Source organism: Betta splendens, chromosome 13 (genome assembly GCF_900634795.4).
Source record: "Betta splendens chromosome 13, fBetSpl5.4, whole genome shotgun sequence".
NCBI lineage: Eukaryota > Metazoa > Chordata > Actinopteri > Anabantiformes > Osphronemidae > Betta > Betta splendens.
Genome location: NC_040893.2, coordinates 16,822,211 through 16,844,688, shown reverse-complemented (window position 1 = coordinate 16,844,688; position 22,478 = coordinate 16,822,211). Strand labels below are relative to the sequence as shown.

At 44.9% G+C, this 22,478-nt stretch overlaps 1 protein-coding gene across 9 annotated transcripts in view; it reads left to right on the top strand.

The window, feature by feature from the left end:
- Positions 1–22,478, top strand: part of robo2 (roundabout, axon guidance receptor, homolog 2 (Drosophila)) — a 240,866-nt gene that overhangs the window by 193,809 nt on the left and 24,579 nt on the right. For 5 of the 9 annotated variants that reach the window (XM_041073359.1, XM_029171175.3, XM_029171170.3 and 2 more), the window contains 14 exons: positions 4,244–4,380; positions 5,474–5,485; positions 8,690–8,814; positions 10,244–10,415; positions 12,746–12,951; positions 13,815–13,896; positions 13,997–14,162; positions 14,286–14,452; positions 15,476–15,597; positions 17,262–17,493; positions 20,145–20,269; positions 20,351–20,522; positions 21,397–21,585; positions 22,301–22,327. In XM_041073359.1, the coding sequence (XP_040929293.1) occupies positions 4,244–4,380; positions 5,474–5,485; positions 8,690–8,814; positions 10,244–10,415; positions 12,746–12,951; positions 13,815–13,896; positions 13,997–14,162; positions 14,286–14,452; positions 15,476–15,597; positions 17,262–17,493; positions 20,145–20,269; positions 20,351–20,522; positions 21,397–21,585; positions 22,301–22,327 (1,934 nt within the window). The remainder of the gene's footprint in view (positions 1–4,243; positions 4,381–5,473; positions 5,486–8,689; positions 8,815–10,243; positions 10,416–12,745; positions 12,952–13,814; positions 13,897–13,996; positions 14,163–14,285; positions 14,453–15,475; positions 15,598–17,261; positions 17,494–20,144; positions 20,270–20,350; positions 20,523–21,396; positions 21,586–22,300; positions 22,328–22,478) is intronic. The other 4 variants (XM_029171179.3, XM_029171173.3, XM_029171171.3 and 1 more) reach the window with 3 other exon arrangements.

Here is a 22,478-nt window from a genome sequence, read left to right as displayed (position 1 = left end):
GTGTGTGTGTGTGTGTGTGTGTGTGTGTGCGTGTGTGCGCGCGTGCGCGTGTGTGTGAGCAGACTTTCCACGAGGAAGAAAGGAAACGGAGCCTCCGCTGAGTAAACAGGTCTTTAATATGCTCAGTGGCCTCAGCAGCCTCGCGGGCGAACACACGGACATACTGGCACATGCGCGCGGAGCCGGGCTGCGCGGCAGCAGTGGAGCGGCTTCGCTTAGCGCACGGAGCTAATGGTGCTCGTCGCTCATCCCACCATGTGTTGGGAAACAATCGACTACTTAAAAGCAGACCGTCACTACTGAATGTGTGGCCTACGAAGATATCTAGGAAATCTGAACACAGGACACGGCAGCTGCATTTATATTTTTGGTTTGTTTGTATCAGTGGACAAGACCCAAATTTAAAGGGAAATAAATTTGTGTGCTGCAAAACAGTTTATTTATTAGGAGGGTAGGACGTGACAGATCACGCACTGTATGTGTCTGGACCTCTGATTTACCCAACAGTTCCTATGCTGATACAGTAAATCCAGTTCAAATGAAGCTCCTTCTGTTTACCAGTATGCACGATATTAGACTGTGGAGTCGCGTGACAAGTGTCTATTTCCTGGGGGAAATATTCACTTGCTTTCAGGCTGCTGAATACTGAATACAGTAGGTTCTGTACACTGCCTGTGCATACAGGCCATGTTTGATCATGCCACCCTATCCTTTGGTAAAAGGACCTTAGTTTGTGTCCATGTGAGCCGCAGGTTATTATACAGTTTGTCTGTCAGGTATAATTGCAGGAAGACTCTGAATAACTGCTGCTCCACCAGAAAGATGTAAGAAAAGCAGCACAGAGCCGTGTGACTGAATGAAAAAGAGTGTGTTATCATGTTCTGCCTGCTCAGTGTGTGGTCCGTGTCTTTGGCTCTTTTTGATTTCCGCTCCCTCCCCATCGCCTCTGTATCCGTGTGCCCTCTCCTTTGCCTTATCAGAGCCCCTCTGGTCCTGCAGCCCATCTGTATTCTGGCCCCCCATCCCTGCTGACCTCCACGGCGCAGTCCCTGTAACATTCGGCAGAAAAGCCTTTCTTCGCAGCTCGGCCCCTCTGTGGGGTGCGTGTGGGGGTTTGTGTATGATAGAGGTGCTCGGGTCATTCTGTTTGAGAGAGCTGTTAAAGCTGGTGTGACAGGACCCACTGTATTATGCTGACCATCCAGTTTCGCTGATTTCTCACCTCCGCAACTCAGCAGAACGCGCAGACAGCAGCCTACGCTTCCTGTCTCCATTAGTTCCCTTGACATATAAGTAGATACATTTGATATTTATGAGGCTGCCGGTGATTGTGAACAGCTAGAACAGCAGCTGGATGATAGTGAGTACTGTATATTCATCCCTTTATTGGCACTGATACTGTAAATAATGAGATTATGCTATAAAGGCATTAAGATGCACTCATTTCCAACACATGACAGTGAAGCTGATCCATAGAGCTGTGACACCATCAGCTTAATTAAGGTGCAGGAGCAGTCAGCTGGCACACATGGTGCATCAGCAGATGTTTGCTTGTCACCTTAAGGCAAAGCTGATACTTTGATATTATAAATAAGTATAGGAACAACTCAAATCATCCTCATAACCTAATAGAATAGATCTTATCTCCCTTTACAAGTAACAAACACTATTTTAGTGGCTTTGTCTTCAGTCAAACAAACGTCCATACAAATGCAATGGGAGACGGTATTTGCTTTCAGACATTGGCCGTACGTTGCAGTTTCTTTCTTCTCCTGCTCTTTCTACTACATTTTTCCATTGCAACCATGCAGTGTGCTCCAAACCACTGTGACTAAGTAAAGGCTGCACTGTTCCCACCATTGCCGTGCCGCCGAGCAGAAGTAAATGTTTAAAAGGCAACTTTAGGACGGTGCTTGTCTCTTTTTAATCACTGCTAGATGAGCTGATGGATGCTAATTGCACTGGTGAGAGGGCCGTGAGCTGTGCCGTGAGGGAGGGCCTGCAGGAGATGAGAGGCAATAGTGCTTAATTGATTGCTTCTCACGGTTGACAAGCCATGGGCAGGTAGGCCGCTTCCGCTTTGATCAGCGCAACTGAAAGAAAAGGGAAGACGGTGTGAAACCGGATCAGACCGTCACAATGAAATGGAGCATAGAGAGAACTGTGTGTCAGGGCAGTCAGGCCGAGGAGCCGGCTGAATTAGCGCTTTACTCCACCTTGACAGCTGGCGGCCGAGCCCACTGCCAGCGCCGTTCACGTGTGTACAGTACACAGAGACCGCAGATAAGAGCCTCTGAGGCTGAGTCATCTGGTGTTTAACTGTGGACGCCCACACAGGCAGCAGATAAGACTCTTAATGCGAGTGAACTGGCACAAGTCTGAAGGTTAAACACGGGCGGCTGTGTTCTGACAGACAGTTTAAAGGCACATCCTCTATGTTGATGGATGATTTTCAGCGTGTTACACTTTCCAATAATAAGTTTTCATATCAGTAGATACTGTATCTTCATACAGCAGACATGTTGAGTCCTCATGTTGCTGTTCTTACCTGACGTTTGCTTAAATACCCGTCACTCCTCATCCTCCTGTTTGAGCGAATGACTCAGTGCTGGATGTTGAACACTTTGTTGAGTTGAGGAGGGTCCAGCAGGGTGAACTTGGCTCTGCTGTCTTTTCCACAACCCTTCTCCGTGTGCAATTGCTCTCACAGAGAACAGCCCAGTCCAGCTGCAATAAAGAGCTACTGTTCTCTGTGTGTGCACTGGAGTGTGTGTGGCCACAGCCACGTCTTATCCCTGAGTCTTTCCACTCATGTTGTCATCTCGGCTGATTTCATATAGGAAGCTGATTACAGATTGATTGTGCTCATGTTTCCCTCTAATAAGTCATGAACCAGCCCGAGGCTCTGTTTTGAGAGGATGATTGAGATGGGACTGAGAACAATAAGCACGTTGTCTTGCATGTGTATACACGGTGCTCCAAACAGAAAGACCTTGAATAATGCAGGTTCTTTAGAAGCTGTAGATGTGTTATGTTGGTTATATGAGTATTGGTAACACGTACAGGTCAAATATAGATTATTAGAATTCGGCCACGATGCAAAGAATAAAACATTATTTTGATCAAAATCAGCTTAGTTCATGTTGAACTCTGTGAGCATATGGGAAGAAGCTCTTTTATCAGCTTGGTTGTTTTCGTCTGACAGCAGACTGGCCTCAAACGGTGCCGTCCCATTGCTGTTGATGCCACATAGTCAATTCCAACAATAAATGCTTTATTCACGTCTCCCACTATTACCTGGACCTGTACATCCCCTCCTCTAGAACAAAGCGTTCAGTCATGACTCAGTCAAATAATCATTATGGCTATATAAGTACCTGTGTGGAGAGGTGGAACTGGCAGTCAGAGCTGAGGAATGTGCTCCAATAAAGCTGCCTTTGAATGCTTGCTGAGGAAATGTCATAACAGCAGGTGAAAAAACTAAGACACGGGCAGACAGCACAGATTAGTTTTGCAGCTGCCAGCGGAAAGCAGCCGTCAGTTCACCTGATGGCCGAACGATGGGGTCTCTCCCAGACCCAAGGAAATCACCCATAGCCTGCTGTTAATCTAATGTCACCTCACTGAATATTGTTGTATAAATCAGTTTCATGATTTATCTTAAAGTAAACAGCTATTTATCTCTATTTATTATATTAAATACACAGTAGTCTATTTGAAATAGCTTTAGTTATTAATCTAACATGTTCAATATTAACAAATCTCTTTTATTTTCTGTGTAGTTGAAACCTAATATAGCACAACTCTACAGGTTGCAAAAAGACACACATGAAAACAAAGCATTGGAAGTGAATTCAGGGTTAACTTTGTTTCCATATCAAATACATTTAATATTTGCAGCTGTACATTCATACACTGGCACAATATCCACACAGAGTTTCAATATGGTTCAAAGACATACACACACAGATGTCTCATTAATATTGAGCACGTTTTGAGGGTTCCAACTGAACGCACACATCTCTGCGCACTGTGTCATTGTTGAATAATTGATCCACCTTCTTGTGATCTTCATTTGTCATATGGAGCACTCGTGCTTCTCCACCCTCCCCAAGAAGAGAAGCGTGTCCCACAGCTACCGCCTCAGCTCTACAGGCATTGGCCAAACACAGATGAATACACGGCCAGGTGGATGTGATAACTGTGGATTTACTGTTTTAATGATTTCATGTTTGGTTGGCAGGTACGAGATCAAGTATGACAAGGACGACTATGTGCTGAGAGTGAAGAAGGCCTCCATTAATGACGAGGGCGTGTTCACGTGTGTGGCGGAGAACCGCGTGGGCAAACTGGAGGCGTCTGCCACTCTCACAGTGAGAGGTACGGAACACCTTTGTCTCTGAGTCGCTTTTCACATTAGCTAGTGCCAATCAGCCCTAAGTGAAGTCCAGGAGCACTGAGGTTTTCTCCTTGTAAACCAAAATGAGAACGAGACTGGCAGCTCGCCCTGTAGGTTCCCCTTTAAACGGATGGAAATGCAGAATGCTGAGTCCTGCAGCCAAGAGAGATGTAGAAACTCTATGAATCTGTTTAATTATTTACATTTCCAAGTGCAGCGTCGACACACTCTGCTGCCCCCCCCCCCCGCTGTGGTGGTCTGCTGGCCACGCAGCCCTCCCGCTTTAAGCACCCAGTCAGCAAAGCCATTTCACAGACTGCTGGTGCACACTAGCAGGTCCACACCTGGGATTTGCAAGGTTAATAAAAACAGTGTAACCATAATTTCCCCCTGTTTTCACCAATCTTCTTCCCATTAAACCCAAGTGTTTAAGATCCCTGTGGAGAGCTTTATAGTGACACATGAGGCCAGAGGGAGGTAAAACAAGGTCTGGCTCGACTTTACACCTTTTGGAAGCTGTTTTTTTAGTTTAGTGTTTAACCTGACAACAGACGCACGGTAACAGAGGGAGCTCTGGCGAACCAACATCAGTTCTTGTCTTTTTTGATCTCTCTTTCTCCGGTTGTTTTTTCCTGCTCTGTCCATCACTACTGATAAATGCACCCACGTCCTGCTCCTACAAACACACGCCACCCATAGAATTGTAGAGTTCATTGCTGTAGACAGAGATGGTCCAGTTGTATATTTGTCCTGGAGGATCACAAGTGCTTCCTCGCCACAGATCGCCAAATGCAGTGGTAGCTTTTAGCTTGTACAACCGGCTCAGAGGTTGGAGAAACACAAGCTTATCAAGAAACGACACAGTGGACAGAGGCCAAAAGCTCCTGGATCATCTCTGTCATGGTTCCCTGTGCCAGAAATGTCTTAATCCCAACACAACATGTCATTCATTCTGACTTTGGTTTCTTTTTGTCTTATTTTGTTACGTTATGTTCCTCTTGTGTTGTTTTATGCGTTTGTGTGTTTTAATTTTCTTTCTTTTGTGTATCCACTCCTCCATTGTTGTGTCTCCAGCTCGCCCCGTTGGTAAGTACTCATCCTTCTGATTTGATTCCATCCTGCATGGCCTCTTCATACACACTACTGCAGTTACTGTAGCTGCTTGACAGTCACTTACCATTTCTGTTTATGACTAACACAAGTCTCACATCACATCGTCTACACCTAAAGAGTTTCGTGTTTGCAAATACTGAATGTAATTTCTGCAAAAACACTCTTCTCCTCCAATTTCTAACATAGTAAATTATTGTGGGTGTGTGTATTGATAGAAAATGATGCATACCCAGAACCCAAATAGACAACAATGCAATTCTGTGCTAATTTGCGTAAAGAGCATAGAATTATTCTATTGGCTTAGTGAGACTAGTGTAGCTTCTGTTAACGCTGTAGCCCTAATCTGAAGAACGCTGGATAGGCTTCAGACCATGTCCTTTAAACAAGTGAGTGTCCTGGCAGTCTGATAGTCTCAGACATTGTCATCTCATATGGTCCAGAACGTGTTTAACTTGCAAGTCTTTACGCCATCTGGGGATTTTTGGAACACAAAGCGAAGATCTGTTTGTTTTGGACGAGCTTCTTTCCTTCTGAGCCCCATAGTCACAGACAAGGGAATCTCATTTTATTTCCCTATAGAGAGGGAAAAGGTCAGGCAGAACCAATTTTGATACAGTTAATATCTTCAATTAATACCTGATAGAGAGAGTGTGTGGAATTGGGCATATGGAGAAAAAGGTGAGAGCCGATACACAATGAATGTAGGAGAAGGCAACAATGATGAGGACAAAGGAAGGAGCAGTAAAGAATGGCATAAGTGTTTGTGGAGACCAGCTTGACTGGCAGAAAACCCCAGACACTGCCTCCGTGGCAGGACTTGCGTTGCCAAAACAGCAGTGGCTGTTCTGCAATTGTCAAGCTGTCAGCTTTCAAGAAGATGCAGGAAATTACACATTCTCTGTGCCTGTGGGAAGAGGCAGTAATTGCCATTGACTTCTGAATAAAATATGATTTAATGCTGGATTGTAAAGGAGGAAGAAATATTTCTGCATTTGTGAGCTCTGTGCTGAATAGACGTCTGTCTCTGTCCATTTGTTCTTTTCACCCTGTCTGCTCTGTACAAACCAGGCAGATGAGACTTGTCATGAATAAATATAGGCACCCAATGATGTGTTTCCTTAGGAGGGGACAGGAAAGAGCCTCTCACATGTCATTAGGGGTCTCTGAAACAAAACAGGTCCAGTGAGTTTGCCGCTCTGAACGTGTCACACTCTGACTTCCTCTTTGTCTATGTTTTTGATCTGTGATTCTATATGAGCCTCCTTTTAAATTCATTCCCATTGAATATTATTCTAAGTTCTAAATAAAAAATAGAACCACAGAAATGCATGACTCCAAGAATAATCCACACCAGGAAAACATAAACAAGGGATATGATACTGTATTAATTGACTTTGTACTGTTGGAAAGTTCGAAATACTTTCCAAATATTAAAATTTGGGAGTGAAAGGAACAAGGCAGAGTAGCGTGATGATAGAAACCAGCCTGTGAGGTGTATATTTTTAGTGATGCAGTGGGTGGGACAGAACAGAACAGCATAAGAGACGGTAGGTAACTGAATCTTTGCCAGAGTGTGATTTAGGATCTCAGTATCGGGCCCAGCATTGTGAGCCACACGATATCCAAGCTGCAGAAGGCCAAGCGGGGAGGCAGTAAACCTGGAGCCATCTGTACCATTCCCAACTGTGTGTATCTTTGACAAATACTCCCACCTCCAACGAGGGATTACATGGACAAACCAGCCAAATGAGAAGACACTGGCCTTACTGGAACCAGCTGGCCTGCCAGTGGAAGGACTTACAAAGAAAAAGAAATCAAAAGAAACACAATGGAGTAATTTGATGCTTTGTAACAATTCAGAACATTTATAATAGAATTTACAACAAATTCTAAACATTGTTCAGTTTTAATTCCTTCACTAATTACTAGCAGCTGCTACTTCAGGTTACAACAAGGCAACTCTTTGATTTGTTGACTTTCATTATCAGTACAAGAACCACGTCTTCCGCTGTAATGAGCATGCAGCTGATGTCTTATCTCGGCAAACACGGTGCTCGTCAACACAGTGACACTCACAGAGTAAACATGTAGAGGTCTTAGGTCATGCAGTAAATTAGCTCAGGTCAAAGTTCACAGATCTGTTTCGTGCTAAAATGAGCTTAGGTTATGCAGCTGAATGTGACTGGCGTGTCAGAGGTTAAGTTCTGTTTGACTGTTATGCTACATGCATCATTTATGCCACGCTGCAGCTTTTAATTATTTGGGAAGTCAGTAAAGTTGTTCATAGCTGCACATTTTAATTCATCAGACTCTTCTAGGTAATTAATGTGTTAAAAATCATGAGATTGAAATATGAATATGTTGTGCTTCTGGTTTGTGGCTCCAACCTGGGATCAGGAACTGATCAAAGAGGCGACACTGGACACCGACAGAGCTTGTCTCTGGTCTCTACACTCCTCTCTATTTATTATTGAACTGCATCTGTCAAGTTGTCAGTCAGAAATGTCTCACTCCAGCCTGCCTCCAAGTGTGTGACAACTGGCCTGGCTCCTGATGGAGTTGTGAATATTGACCGAGAATCCTTCACACTGAGATTTCAAAGTTTGATAGCTTTTCAAGCCTCTTCTCTCTTTGATGGAAAGGTGTTAGCTTGAAGTGTGGTAAACACAGTAGAAGCATTTTCTATCTCACAGTCACTTTTGATGCAATTTTGATCAAAAGTACTCCAGACTCCAGATATAAATATATTCACTTTTATACAGACTGGCTCTTACATTTAAAAAAGTCATTTATGTTTAACCCTCTCTGTTCCTACCTGTCTGTAGTTCTGGTTTTCCCAGGCATGGCTGTGCCTTCGTGTTGTCTCAGATTTAAATGCCATCGTAACCGAGGCACTTCCTCGTGTGAATGCCAATGTGACTGTCATTCATTCAGCCCCAGCCTCGGCTGGATGAATGGCCAACCTGGTTGCCATGGCAATGATAGTCGTTGGTGTTGTTCCCTCGTCCAAAGTCATTAAACAGTCAGAGACAGATGCATGGAAGCTCTGTACAGCACTGCCATTTTGATTTGAGCGTGCGGTAGACTGCTTGTTTTTGCTTGAGAACCCTGAAAACCCTGACCGTCGCCAGCCATGACGCTTGGCCTAACACTGCTGCCTTTGCCCTCTCACTTCAGCTGCTCCCCAGTTCGTCATCCGTCCAAGGGACCAAATTGTGGCCCAAGGTCGCTTAGCCACCTTCCCATGTGAAACCAAAGGAAACCCTCAGCCTGCCGTCTTCTGGCAGAAGGAGGGAAGTCAGGTAAGATCAAACCATCTCACACAATGTAGCTTTGTTCCTTTTACAGTGTCGCCTTTCCACATTATATCATACCATAAAAATGTATTGTGCTCTCATTATTCAGCTGCCATTATTATCACTCAGCACGTTGGATGCTCTCCACTGCCTTTCAATGTGCCGAGTGCCTATGATTCGCTTCCCTTGAGGAGCCACACACACACACACACACACACACACACACACACACACACACACACACACACACACACACGTACATGCAACACTTCAAACTCCACTATCGCTCATCAGGATCTTTAGTACAGACACACAGATACACCTTTGTTCCCAGCAGCCGACAAACGTGCTTGGCAAAGTGCTAATCGTTTTCCCGTGACCCTGCACTGATAAGAGTGATCATATCCCTCAATCAGGCAGATAACCATTTCAAATACCTGAGTGCCCTCGCAATGCTCAACAACAGTTAGCTCCCAATTAGCAGCCTGTTGGAACTTGTAGATGAGCCAGAGATATGATTCAGCGCTGGCTAGGGTTCAAGCTCGCATCCACACATACACATACACATACACATACACATACACATGGCCTGCAGGCCAGCAATTACAGCAAAGTCCTTTGAAAGAGTGACTGACAGTCAGACACTTAGTTACATGTTCACACAAATATTTTTCGTACCACTCACCTCCTCTTACCATTGTATGATCTAAGGCTATGATTCATTGATACTGAGAATGGTGAATTTGTTTAGATTGAAATCCGGCCACTGTCTCACATTGTCATTAAAGATGACGTGAATGCGCTACAAACACTTAGTACAAGCAGTTGCATGTCCCAGCTGTATGCGCTGGCCGCCCCTGTGTTTATTGCTCAAACCTACTCACGGTCTAAAAATGTACAAACTTATTTGTTGTCAAAACAACTAAAGCTCATTGAAATTATTGACACAGAGGAAGATTTTCACAGTTCACAGCTGTTACGTTTGGGGATTATAAAACAGAGTAGCTAATACAAAAGCAAATGACAACATGAAAACAGTACAATGTAAAATTAAAATCCAATTTATATCCTGCAAAGAGAGGGTGGTCTCTTTGGGTAAAGGCAGCTCAAAACCACTGCAGAGTTGAAGCAGAAAGGGAAGCGGTGGAGAAGCCAAAGAGTGGCCTTCATACTGTAGCACAGTGGAGCCTCTGGCTTGGCCCAAGCATAAGTATGAAACCAAATCATCAAGCTGTATACATGTTGTGCAGTTTGTGAGCGTGGTTAACCAAGTGGTAGATGAAATTGCTCATACTATAACTGTAATAATATGATCTGTGTGCACAGTGCCTGCACTTGAGTTGCGTGGTGGCGGGTGTGCGGCCGTTTTGTAATTTTTCCAGGTTGCTCTGGTTCCGCGTTCTCACTAACTGGCTGTTTGCTCCTCCTCCTGCAGAACTTGCTCTTTCCCAACCAACCCCAGCAGCCCAACAGTCGCTTCTCGGTGTCGCCCAGCGGAGACCTCACCATCTCGTCGGTGCAGCGGGGAGATGCTGGTTACTATATCTGCCAGGCGCTGACCGTTGCAGGCAGTATCCTTGCCAAGGCTCAACTGGAGGTCACAGATGGTGAGGGAAAACTGACACGGAACTCCTCCGTGCCAGCACTGGCCTACGCCTTAGCAACCACTGCAGCTGGGCTCGAGGTGGTGGCGCGTACAGTGCACGTGGCTGGAAACACACATGCACGTTTAGACATTTAGCGCTCAGCTATCTCACCTTATCGGATGTGGTTGGCTGCGGTTTAATTCCAGTGTCATTTCTGCATTGAGATTTAATCAGAATTTGGCCTTTAAAACCTTTGGCTACCTGTAGATACATAAGGACAAAAAATCTGTGCTTGAATTTGGCTCTGGCTGAAGGAACCGCGGTGTGACCTTCACAGCCTGTCTTTTTGCTCTGCACTCTTTGTTAATTTTTTTCCCCTGACACGATTTAATTAAAATTTTTTGCTTTTCCTTTTGGAGATGAAATAAAACATTGCCCTTGAGTTTCTTCAAGTTTAATGATTAGGGTTTGTGTGTGAGTGGGTGAGACGCAAGTATGTGTAAGAGGGAGCGAGCAAAAGAAACAGACAGAGAAATCATTCGTGATTGAGTGAGTCGGTGACAATGGTTTTTCCCGTGGAATGAATTATGTTGTCCTGTGAGGTGTGGGAGCATCTAATCTGCTCAGCTGCTGTGATGCAAAGATAGACAGCCGTCCATATGTCTGCTGAAGTACCTGCTAGCAGGAAGATTAAAATCACCACAGGAACACCTTTTGCCATTACAGACACAAAATTGTCATGTCCTTCAAATGCCTGAATAAATACAACATCACATTTTACAGCCTAATTCTAATGGTGGCATTAAAGCCTTTTATAAGCATTTGATAAATGTTTTTGGATTCGAGCTCAGTTTTGTCTTCTAAAACGTGTCACTAGAGGAGGGCCAGGGTGAGGTCATGGCCACACCTGGTCTAGTCTTTGTGTGATTTACTGCCCAGAGCCCTGACAACAGTCTGTGGAGTTCAAGGAGAACTGTAATGAGAAATTCCTGATGTGTTTCCTGAGACCCAAGGCCTCAGTCGAGCCCTGCCTCCTCTCGTCCTCACTCCCACACGTTCACGTCATCAGCTCATACGTCAGGAACATTAAACCCTCGCTCTTATATTCATAGACACGGCTGCGTGTTTGCTTCACTCGTTGTGTAGTGGTGAAACAAAGGGCGGATAGATCATGTCCAGGAAGGATCTATGAGATAGTTGAGTGTGATAGTGAGTCCTTGGCAAGTAGCAGGTGCTTTGAATCCATTTTCCATTTCATTTATGATTTAAATTATCTTTGATTCATATGTATGTATCGCCTTAATGTGAATTATGACTTAAAAATGAGTGAGGTCATTGCTTAAATGAATGTGTTACATTTCACTTGCAGTAGATAAGATACTTGGCTTCTGCACAGGTTTCCTCCTTCTGTCTTAGGCAACGTGACATGAGGAGCTACAGTATAAGACAGTAACGCATGGCAGACATGAGTTGCTTGGAATGGCTTATTTTTTGTGAGGCAGCTGCAAGAAAGAAAATCGGGGTTGAATCGAGGGTGTGATAATGTGTTGAAAGGTTACCGAGGTAGACTGGGTAATTAGCCCCTGCAGGTCTGACATCATTAATCCATACCTACTAATTAATGTGGGTTCTGTTATGCCAGGGGGACTCCACATTATTCAACTCTAAATATATAAACTGCCTGAGTTCCAGAGTGCAAAGTCTCTCCGCGATCACCTCTGACATCCCCACTATTTCATAGAAGGTAGCCACAGGCTTTTTTGGCACATTCTAACAAATGAATTTGCTCGTGCAAATGGAATTAATCACAGCGTTAGCATTTAAAGTGAAGCTAGAACAAATTATAAAACGGTTATCTTCTCTGATTATTTAATGTTACCGTTCTTCGCTGTGTTTTTGTGGTTTTTACCAACATTTCGTGTTTAAAATTCACCTTTTATTGCGCCTCCCTCTGCACATAATGAAGTATTTATCTAAACCACACTGAGTCAATAGGCAACAGTCTCACCGCCACACTGTACCACAGAGTCTAGAGTAGTGTGTAAAAATAAGGCTATCCAGGCCGTAACTGGAAACTGCTTAGCATCCATCCGCCACATCAATGGAGCTAGAAAATACTACTCAGCTGTTCTTTCCCTGATTCCTGGAAAGACAGGATATGGTCATTGTTCTGTGGTGCACTTACAAGACCTGCAGTGAAAATAGGCTGCTTTATGATAGATACCCACATCCACCCCCGTGCATTTAATGATCAGCTCAGTTTATGGAACACTCAGACCGGTCCTGTATAAACCATCATCTGCCTAGACGTCACAATTGCCATTATTCTAACGATGTTGTCTTTGTGACAGTTCTCACTGACAGACCACCGCCCATCATTCGCCAAGGTCCGTCCAACCAGACGCTCGGCGTGGACAGTGTGGCCCTGTTGAAGTGCCATGCATCAGGAGACCCCATCCCCTCCATCAGCTGGTTGAAGGACGGTGTGAGTCTGCTGGGAAAGGACGCCCGCATGTCCCTGCAGGAGCTGGGCAGCCTGCAGATCAAAAACATCAAGGTAAAGCATGTCACTCCGCTTAATAGAGTCTATGCACATGCTGCTCCTGGGTCATTATTACATGTAATAGAAGAACCCATTGTGTCACCACTGCACAGTAAGTTGTTCCTGGCCTGTATTTGTGTAATGCAGCCATGCTTGTAGTGCTCTCAAATAAAAGCTTTATAGAATTTGCTTGGTACAATAATGCCTTAAAAAGATAAAGAGACACACTGATTTTTTATTTAATTCAGGGATGGATGGAATCCAGCCGTTGGACAGAAGCACTTATAGATATATGGATACATGTCCACGTGTAAATTCAATTTAAAAGGCCCATAGTGTCCTCAGTGGAGTAGCTATTACACATGACAAAGCTGCAGACCACCAACATGTTATTTAATAAATGGAGGAGAGGCACGGAACGAAAACCAACAAACAAAGTTCCAAAGAGGGATGGAGAGATGAGCCAGCTGTCATGAGTCCAGGGGGTCTCGAAGCCCACCCTAAATTAATTACCCTGGCTTCATTGTGGTCTGCAGGACAGTGGGGGGAATAAGGAGGGGGTGGAAAAGTGATGGAAGAGTGGTGAGTAGAAAATGGAATTCATTAGGAAATTAGCGTCAGCACTTTGAGGCACTCACAAGTGATACACAATTTGGGCCAGCCAGGCCCAGCCTGTGAAGTCACCCCATCACTTTACAGTGTCCCTGCGATGGGACCGCACAGATGAGCCAGTCGTTGCTACTCCCACAATGTGCGATGCTGATGGTCCTTTTGCTGAACGTGGTTAATGGAGTTTTAAAGCCGACGATGTTGATGCTGTTCGTGAGTGGTGTGCTGTTATTCAAACTCTAAATGCATGTGTTCCTCTTGTTCGTCAGCTTTCAGACTCTGGGATCTACACCTGTGTGGCTACCAGCTCCACTGGTGAAACGTCGTGGAGCGCTTTCCTGGAAGTCAAAGGTTCAATATGACACAAGGCAGAGAACAAATAGTTTTCAACTCACCAGTTACAGTTTTAATAAAGTGTTTCCTTTTGTCCTGCTTCTCTGCATCCATCCAGAGTCGGGTGCAGTGACAGTGCTAAAGAACCATGATGAGAATGAGCTTCCAGGCCCACCGTCCAAACCTCAGGTCACTGATGTCACCAAGAACAGCGTCTCCCTGTCCTGGCAGCCTGGAATGGCTGGAGCCTCACCCGTCTCCTCCTTTGTCATTGAAGCTTTCAGGTTGACCTGTACCTTCAAACCTTACTTTTCTGTTTATTGTGTGCATTGCAGGTACAAAAACACTGTACCTCCAGAAAAAGATAATGAAATAATAGGAACTCGCCCTTTTTCTTGCATCTTCAGTCAATCAGTGAGCAACAGCTGGCAAACGGTAGCAGATCATATCAAGACCACCCAGTTTACTGTGAAGGGTCTTCGTCCCAACACTATCTACCTTTTCATGGTGCGAGCTGTCAACAGCCAGGGCCTGAGTGATCCAAGTCCCATGACTGATCCTGTCAGAACCCAAGGTGAGCTGTTTAGTACAAACAGATTTATGTTATAGTAATTGTCTGTCATGTCACATTTATTTATACTCTTTTACTGTATGTGTTTTTCTTTGCTGCTTAGTATCCTGTTATTTTGATCATGAGCCATCACGATTGAATTGCATTACGTTCTCTCCCTCTACAATCTGCACAGATATACTAAAACTTGGCAGAACTTTCCAGAGGTCACATTCTCCATATGAGTTGCGCTCATTAAGTCCGCAGTTCAGCAATTATGTAAAATAGGCATGTCTGCTTTTGGAAGGCCGAACTGAGTTAGTGCTATTCCTTCTATGTGAATGGTCTTAACAGGGGAAAATAACTGCAGACGCAGAAGATTTGATTTTGGTAGCAGACAGACCACAGACTCTAGATTATACCAATGCACCACAGCAAAAGCAGCAGCTTCTGGCCAAGATCTGCCAAAGACTCGTAGTCAGGCAGAATGGATGTGTTGCTCTGTTGTCTGAATGTAGCTTTGTTTCCTCTACAAGGTTGCCTTCAGTAAAACTCAAAAAGCAGCTCATCGTAACCACACTCACTGTTTCATATGCTAGTTTTTATTGCACGTAACTTCCACGTAAGTGGAACAAGGCGGAAAATAGTGTTGGATCATCTTTCATCCAATTATTGTGGAGATGTGCTCTCAGACAGGCCACAGTAAGTCAGGACAAATCACACATCTGAAGAACTTTGCCAGCAAAAGTTTCCCTTCTTTTCTCCAAACCAGACAAGTGCCTTAATTCAAACTGAAATGAAGTCATTATAATGCAGATGAAGTCGCCCCTATTCAAATGATGTCGCAAGCATTAAGTGAATGCTTTTTGTTAAGTTTGATTGGTCTATTCAGTCAATCTTTTACCCGTCCACTTGTGATGGTGTTGAACAAAGGTTTATTATGAGGAACTCTGAAAATCAAGTAGAGCAGAGTGGGATATTCTTTCCAATGTTGGGTCTTCTTTGTCTGTTTTGCTCTGTGCTCATTCTTCTTTCTTGCTCACACAGATATCAGTCCTCCAGCTCAGGGTGTCGACCACAGGCACGTACAAAAAGAGCTTGGTGAGGTCATAGTTCGGTTGCACAACCCGGTCGTGATGAGTCCCACAACTATTCAGGTCACGTGGACGGTAAGTACAGCTTGTCACTTTTCGTACAGGATGAAGCTGTATTTCACTGTTTCACACTTAAACAAGCACATTGGTTCAATTTGTTCAGCACTAGTGTTTACACTTAAATAAATCACAGCTGATTTTTTTCTGTGGTTTTCTTATCTCTGCATTCTCACTGTACATCTTTCATAAAGTTAGGATAGTCCATTTGAACATAGGATCATTCTTTGAAGTTAACAAGCTACTCCTTGAGGCTGCAGTTTGTTTTATGTTAAGACATTTTAGTCTGCACTTCAAATGGCTAAAAAGCCACAGTCAACATCAAAAACATGCTTGAGACATCTGGTTGTTCATCACTCATCTACATGTTTTCAGCTTCTCCCCATTTAAACAAAGATAAAGTTCATGTTTGTGGTTGAACTGTGTTTTGTGAATAGTTCCACTCTGTTTTCCTACCATGACTTGACGCATTAATCTTCTTTAACTTGCATAGAACTGATTTCCCAACAAACAAATGTGCTGCTTGTGGTTTGCCTCATCAGCAACAATCAGCAATTTCCCAGAATTTACTTTTAATAAATGTGAAAATGTAAAACAGATGCGGACTTGGCGAAAATGTTTGTGTTTAATTGTATGATAATGAAGACAGAATGGCTATTTATACAATATGCTCCAGAGCTGAGGTGCTCATACAGATTGCTGTTCAATGGATCTCAGATGTGGCGTTTACATAAAGTGCACACCTGTCACTTAGTGGTACGGGTTTGCTGTTTTCATTTCCAAATGCACCACATTAGCAGTTTTGCTGGTGACATGTTTATCGACCTCTATAATAAGTCTCACCCCAAGACTTGATAGCTAATTTAACGCTGAAGAAATGCTTTATGATTGTAATGAACAACCAACACAAAACATGGCTGCCTAATCAATCAGGGGGCTTTCAGTAAACACGGGGGCCACTCTTAGAGAGCTTTTACATTCCCAAATCATTCTATTAATAAAAGTCGCTCACCGAGCACGGAATCCATTTTGCTGATTTACTTGAACTACACCGGCAAAAAAACAGCTGCTTAATATCCCACTTGAAAGCCCCGCGCACTTCTTTTACTGTTAACAAGCTATTACTATGAGTTATACGCCGGCTCCTCCGCTGCATAAATTCCATCTTTTCTGTCTGGCTAAATGGGCTAAAGTTTTAAGGGAGGGGTCCTTTGTGGGTAGCTGGGGGCTATCGCACTTCCACTCTCTCCATCTTTTCTATGGGCCTTATTTCCTGTTATCACCTCTGTTGTGTATTCTCTTCATTTCCCTGGGGTGTCTGTTGCTACAAGACGTTCCCGTTCTCGCAGCCAATATTAGATGCAGTGGGACTTTTCTGTCACTAGTTAGTATTTATAATACGTATGAAACATGCATCTGTCCTTTAAGGCATTAGGAAAAGCCTTTAATAGAGGTGCTACTGCTTTGTGTTGGGAGAGGGTGAATGTGATAATGTCAGTGGTGTCAATAGAGCTAAGTGTGTCATCACCGGTGATAAAGGGGCCATGAAACGACTAAGAGTCTCTAAAGTGTCATGTCTTCACTCCTGTGAGGACACAGCCTCCGTTCCTACCCAGTCTCTTCTGATGAGGTGTTGTTGCCCTGAAACACAGCAGTAATCATGTCTTTGTTGTCTGTCTCAGGTGGATCGTCAGTCCCAGTTCATTCAGGGCTACAGAGTTGTGTACAGGCAGACATCAGGACTTCCCTCTCCAGGAGCCTGGCAGACCCAGGATGTGAAGATCCCCTCTGAGCGCAGCGTGGTCCTGTCTGCTCTCAAGAAGGGAATTGTGTACGAGATCAAGGTCCGGCCTTATTTCAACGAGTTTCAAGGCATGGACAGCGAGTCCAGGACAGCGAGGACGACTGAAGAAGGTATGAAAGGGAAGCTGATGAGGAAGTGATCGTGACTCACACCGTATGTGTGACACCTTTAGCCACAGGCTGTTTCAGTGTTGGCCCATAACAGACTACTTTGTGTGTACATGCGTGCATGTTTGTGCCCGTCTGTGCCGTTTTGTTTATGAATGGTGGTGTTAGTCCCAGCTTTCTTCTAATCCATCAACCAGCAGCCACAGGCCTGAGCTGTGATTGGAGACAGGTCACATTTCCTCCTGCAACGATGATCTGTCGCCCAAAGCTTGATTCATACAGGCTCTGACAAGGCCACAGAGCAGTGACCGCACGCACGCACGCACACACGCACGCACACATTCACTCACAGGTCTTTGTTGACTTGACTTTTCTGGCCTATGACAAAACTGAAAATGCTTTCAACGCACCAGCCTCGCTTCAGTCTTTAAGTCTAATAACTGGGATTAGGTTATGACGTTATCTGCAGTAAACACACAGTTTATGCCCACAACAGCAAAAAAGACAAGTAAAGAGTCCTTGTACTAGAGACAAAGCCACAACTCACGTCTTGCCACAACATATTCAGGCCTGCATGTATAGGAGACACTTCACATCCTGTCGAGGTGACAGGCCCATTTATTTTCCCTTTCTCAAAGGGAGCCTATCTCCTGTGGCCAGCCAGTGTGCACAGTGCTGTAGTGGAACTGCCATCACATTACAGCTGTCCCCAGCACACACTCTCACACCAGCACACACACAGTTACCACATACATGCCAGCTCATCTCCTTCGCCTTAGGCCCCCAGAACCTGCATGTCACAGCTATTACCATTGCTGATATGGCTCCCTGCCTCGGCTCTATCTGCATCCCAGTTCCTCAGAGAGCTCCACCACTTTCTATTTGTGTCACAGGCCTGCTGCCGTGGCTGGTCATAGCTGATACACGATCAAACACACTGCTCTAGGCTCTTCAGAGACCCTGGGACTCCTGACAAGGGCGGCTGGATGGATAGAGAAGTCTAGTTCAGAGCTTGATTAAAACTTAGGTTGTCTGTCAGGTAACACAATTAGAGGATACCTGGAGCAGGTCCACAAGGACGCAGCGTTGCAATATGCTCAGTGCTCAAAGGCCGTGTCCATCCTTGTATTCTGCCTCCTCCTTTTTCACACGTTTCCATTCTCCATCTGGAAAGTCACGTCTGAAAAATTTACTTGGTTGTGAACTGATTCCAACTGAATGATTTGTCTGGAAAGGAGCTATGCAAAATAATGCAAATGTAAGAAAAAGGAAATGTAACGTTTATGTTAATATTCATTTGTCACACACACACACACACACACACACACACACACACACTCTACTGCTTTACATTTACATTACGTTACAAAGGTTAGGATGCCTTCGTCGTGCGGCGCAGCGCAGAGACCGAGGGTCACATTCATGTCTGCCATACATCACTGTGTTAATGGCTCTATTAGCACAGCCTCTAAGGCCGCTAATGAAAAATGTACATTGTTTAGCACAAATATGCATGATAATAAGATGCTAAATCATTCATAGCATTAACTTTGAACGACATTGTCTCTGATGGCTGCCACGGACTAATCCGCCACTTTGTCACCTGATGCCTCGGCGAGCCCTGAGTGTGATGCTTGATCAGACGCTCCCTTGGTAGATTGTTTCTAATCTGGCCAAGGTGTTGGGTTCATCATTGGACCCATTCATCTTCCACCGTGCCAGGGCCTTCTGGCTCTCTGGGGGCCGGTGTGGCCAATCGCGCTGAGGGATGAGCACAGATTTACAGGGTGACACGTGCCATTTTGGATGGCGGCGAGGTGAGGGAGAGGCAGCCCAGGAGTAATTGACCTGTCAGTATTCTGCTGTGGTGCCGCTCCCCTGCCAGCCGCTGCGGAAATGAGAAAACATTATTTTTAAAACGTTATTTCCAGTTGGGCCAACTGTTATTTATTTTTCCCCTGTTACCCCTTGTGGGGTCAGAGGATTGTTGCCATCAGAATAACAGCAGAGTGAGGGTTATGAAAGCTCGGACCTGTTTCTATCCACTCTCTCTGAGACGATTCATTTAGATGTGCCTTGCTGCAGACCTCCCCTCTGATCCTCACCTACTAGCTTTAGTTTCATCTGGTCGATCGATGAAATCTGTCAATATGTTTACTGAAACCTTGTTTCCTTCCCCTAAAGTGTATTTTTTTTCATATTTCCTTCTCGCCTGTGCTTCATCCTATAAGCCCGTTGACCCACATGCCACCCTGCCTCAGTCGATGCTGAAGCCTCAGCTTTACTGAGAGCACTTGCCTCACTGTGCCAGGCTGTCATTTCACAAATCAATACCAGTATTCTTTGTGCATACCCACTAGGCTAGAACAGAGGATTGCATATTAAATCATAGAGAAATGTTGGGCCACAGCCATGTCAGAGCTGCCCTGGTCTTCATGTAAATTCCTCTCTAATGAGACATCTTGACAGCCTTCAGCCACCTGTGCCATCCCCCAAAGAATAACACTGTGTGCTGCTGTGTCTGTTTCTTGGTATGTGCTGTATAGTGTGCATTTTTATGAGCTCCCTTTAAAATCATGCCGCTTTGTTTGTGAAGCTGAAATACAAGCTGTTGTTTGTTTGCTGACCTCATCTTTTTGGGCCTCCACTTTCAGCTCCCAGTGCCCCCCCTCAGCAGGTAACGGTCCTCACTGTGGGGAACCAGAACAGCACTTCCATCAGCATCTCCTGGGACCCCCCTCCACCCGACCACCAGAACGGCATCATCCAGGAGTACAAGGTGAGTTCTAAGAGAACAGCACGGATGTTGACTCCTAAAATGAACCACAGACTGATTGTCTCTGATCCTTCTCTACTTTAGATCTGGTGTCTTGGGAATGAGACGCGTTTCCATGTAAATAAGACTGTGGATGCAGCCATACGATCTGTGGTGGTGGGCGGGCTGCAGGTGGGAGTCGTGTACCGGGTGGAGGTGGCCGCCAGCACAAGTGCAGGAGTTGGAGTCAAGAGTGAACCTCAATCTATTGTTATTGGTAAGATTGGTGATTAGAAGCATTTGCAACTACTCAAAGTACAGTGGAAATGTTTTTTCTCTAAACATCAGTGTTATTATTATGAACTGCACAGTGTGCAGATAATCCCAATGAATAATACTGCTACAGTGCTATTGTTTAGAGATTTGACCGCATGATTTATGATGGTAGATTGTGCCTGGTTTGACCCATAACTGATGGCTTGGCCCATGGCATGTTCTTATTTCCCCAGTGTCACTCACATAATCCATCTCAGGGAGCAGAGCCCTAAGCTACAATAGCAGTTAAAATATGTGTTTGTGTGTCTGTGGATATGAAAATGGGCGCGTTTGTTTACTTACGCAGTAAAAAGCCGCAATGCTCTTGTCAAACTCTGCAAGCATGCACAGGCCTTTTACCAGGACGGGCAGACAAAAAAACCAAGACAGTATTGATGTGCGCCATAAAATAGTGTCAAGGAGGGTAGTCAATGCAGGAGTGTGTGTGTGTGTGTGTGTGTGTGTGTGTGTGTGTGTGTGTGTGTGTGTGTGTGTGTGTGTGTGTGTGTGTGTGTGTGTGTGTGTGTGTGTGTGTGTGTGTGTGTGTGTGTGTGTGTGTGTGTGTGTGTGTGTGTGTGTGTGCTGTATAGACCAAGTAAACACCTCGATCACACTGCGGTTTGTTTTTAAGCTTTTATGCAATTTTCCCCTTTTATTCTGCACATTTAATTCCACTGAACGTTATGTGATTTACAAACCGTAGCATTCTTAATCCTCTCAGTTTTACAAGGACAACTGTTAAAACATGCTTTGCAGCATTGTTGTTTCCTTTTTCTCTCCGGCAACCAGTGAAGCGCTTTTAGCCTGATTCTGTCTGTTTGTGCGTGTGCCCTCAGGTAAGGAGTTTCGGGACGTGATCATACACGGAAACCGGAATAACAGCATCACAGAGCAGATCACCGACGTGGTGAAGCAGCCTGCGTTCATTGCCGGGATCGGAGGCGCCTGCTGGGTCATCCTCATGGGCTTCAGCATCTGGCTCTACTGGAGGAGAAAGAAGAGGAAGGGCCTGAGCAACTACGCAGGTTAGACTGACATCTGGTCAAAGTAGCATAAAACAAAGCAGGGATATTTTAATTCCACCTTACAGTGACACCTCGCAGTCTTAGTCAGAACTGTTCTAATGAAATGTGAGGTTTAAACGGTTGCGTGTTAAAGCTCAAGATGAAGACACATGTCAGCGTGATTCATGTCCGGGGGTCTGTAGTTTTTAATAGACCCTCCCACGGTGTTGGTTAATAGCCCAGGGTGGAAGACTCTGCTGGTCACTGATCTGGCGCTCGTCCACGTCCTCTCCCACACTCCGACCCTGACATCTTACTCAGTGACCCCCCCCCCCCATAACCATCACGTCCACACACTGCCAGAACAGAAAATGGAAATGAACTGGCTCATTATTGTTGCAGCCTGTGCAACACAATATTTTGACAAGAGGACTCCGTTTCTTTGTGGCCTTTTATGTTCTGATTCTTAATAGTTAATTTGCGCTTCATTTCAGTTTTCTACATGTGTTTGTCTGTTTTCTTTGGTTCGTGCCACCGTCTCCACACATGTGTGGCCTCTGAGCTGGCTGCTTTCCTGGCTGACGCTCTGCACGCTGGGTGACGATGCGGTCTTCAATTCTCTGACCCTCAGCATCTCTCGGCCTCTGACCCCGTCCCCAGCATGCAGATACCCCCGAAGCGCCGCTTGTTTCTGCAGGCTTTTAACACACAACTTCTCTGTCTTCTTGTTTTGCAGTTCAGTCCTTCACCTTCACCCCTGCAGGTACTGTTCATTTGTCCCGTCTCCTCACCCCACCTCCAAGCAGAGTCATCTCCCGCCCGCTTTATAAGACATATGCTTGAACTTTCAGACTGATGGTCATGGCTAATGCAAATCCAAACCTCATGCTGATTATGGCAGTTCAGAATCTAGA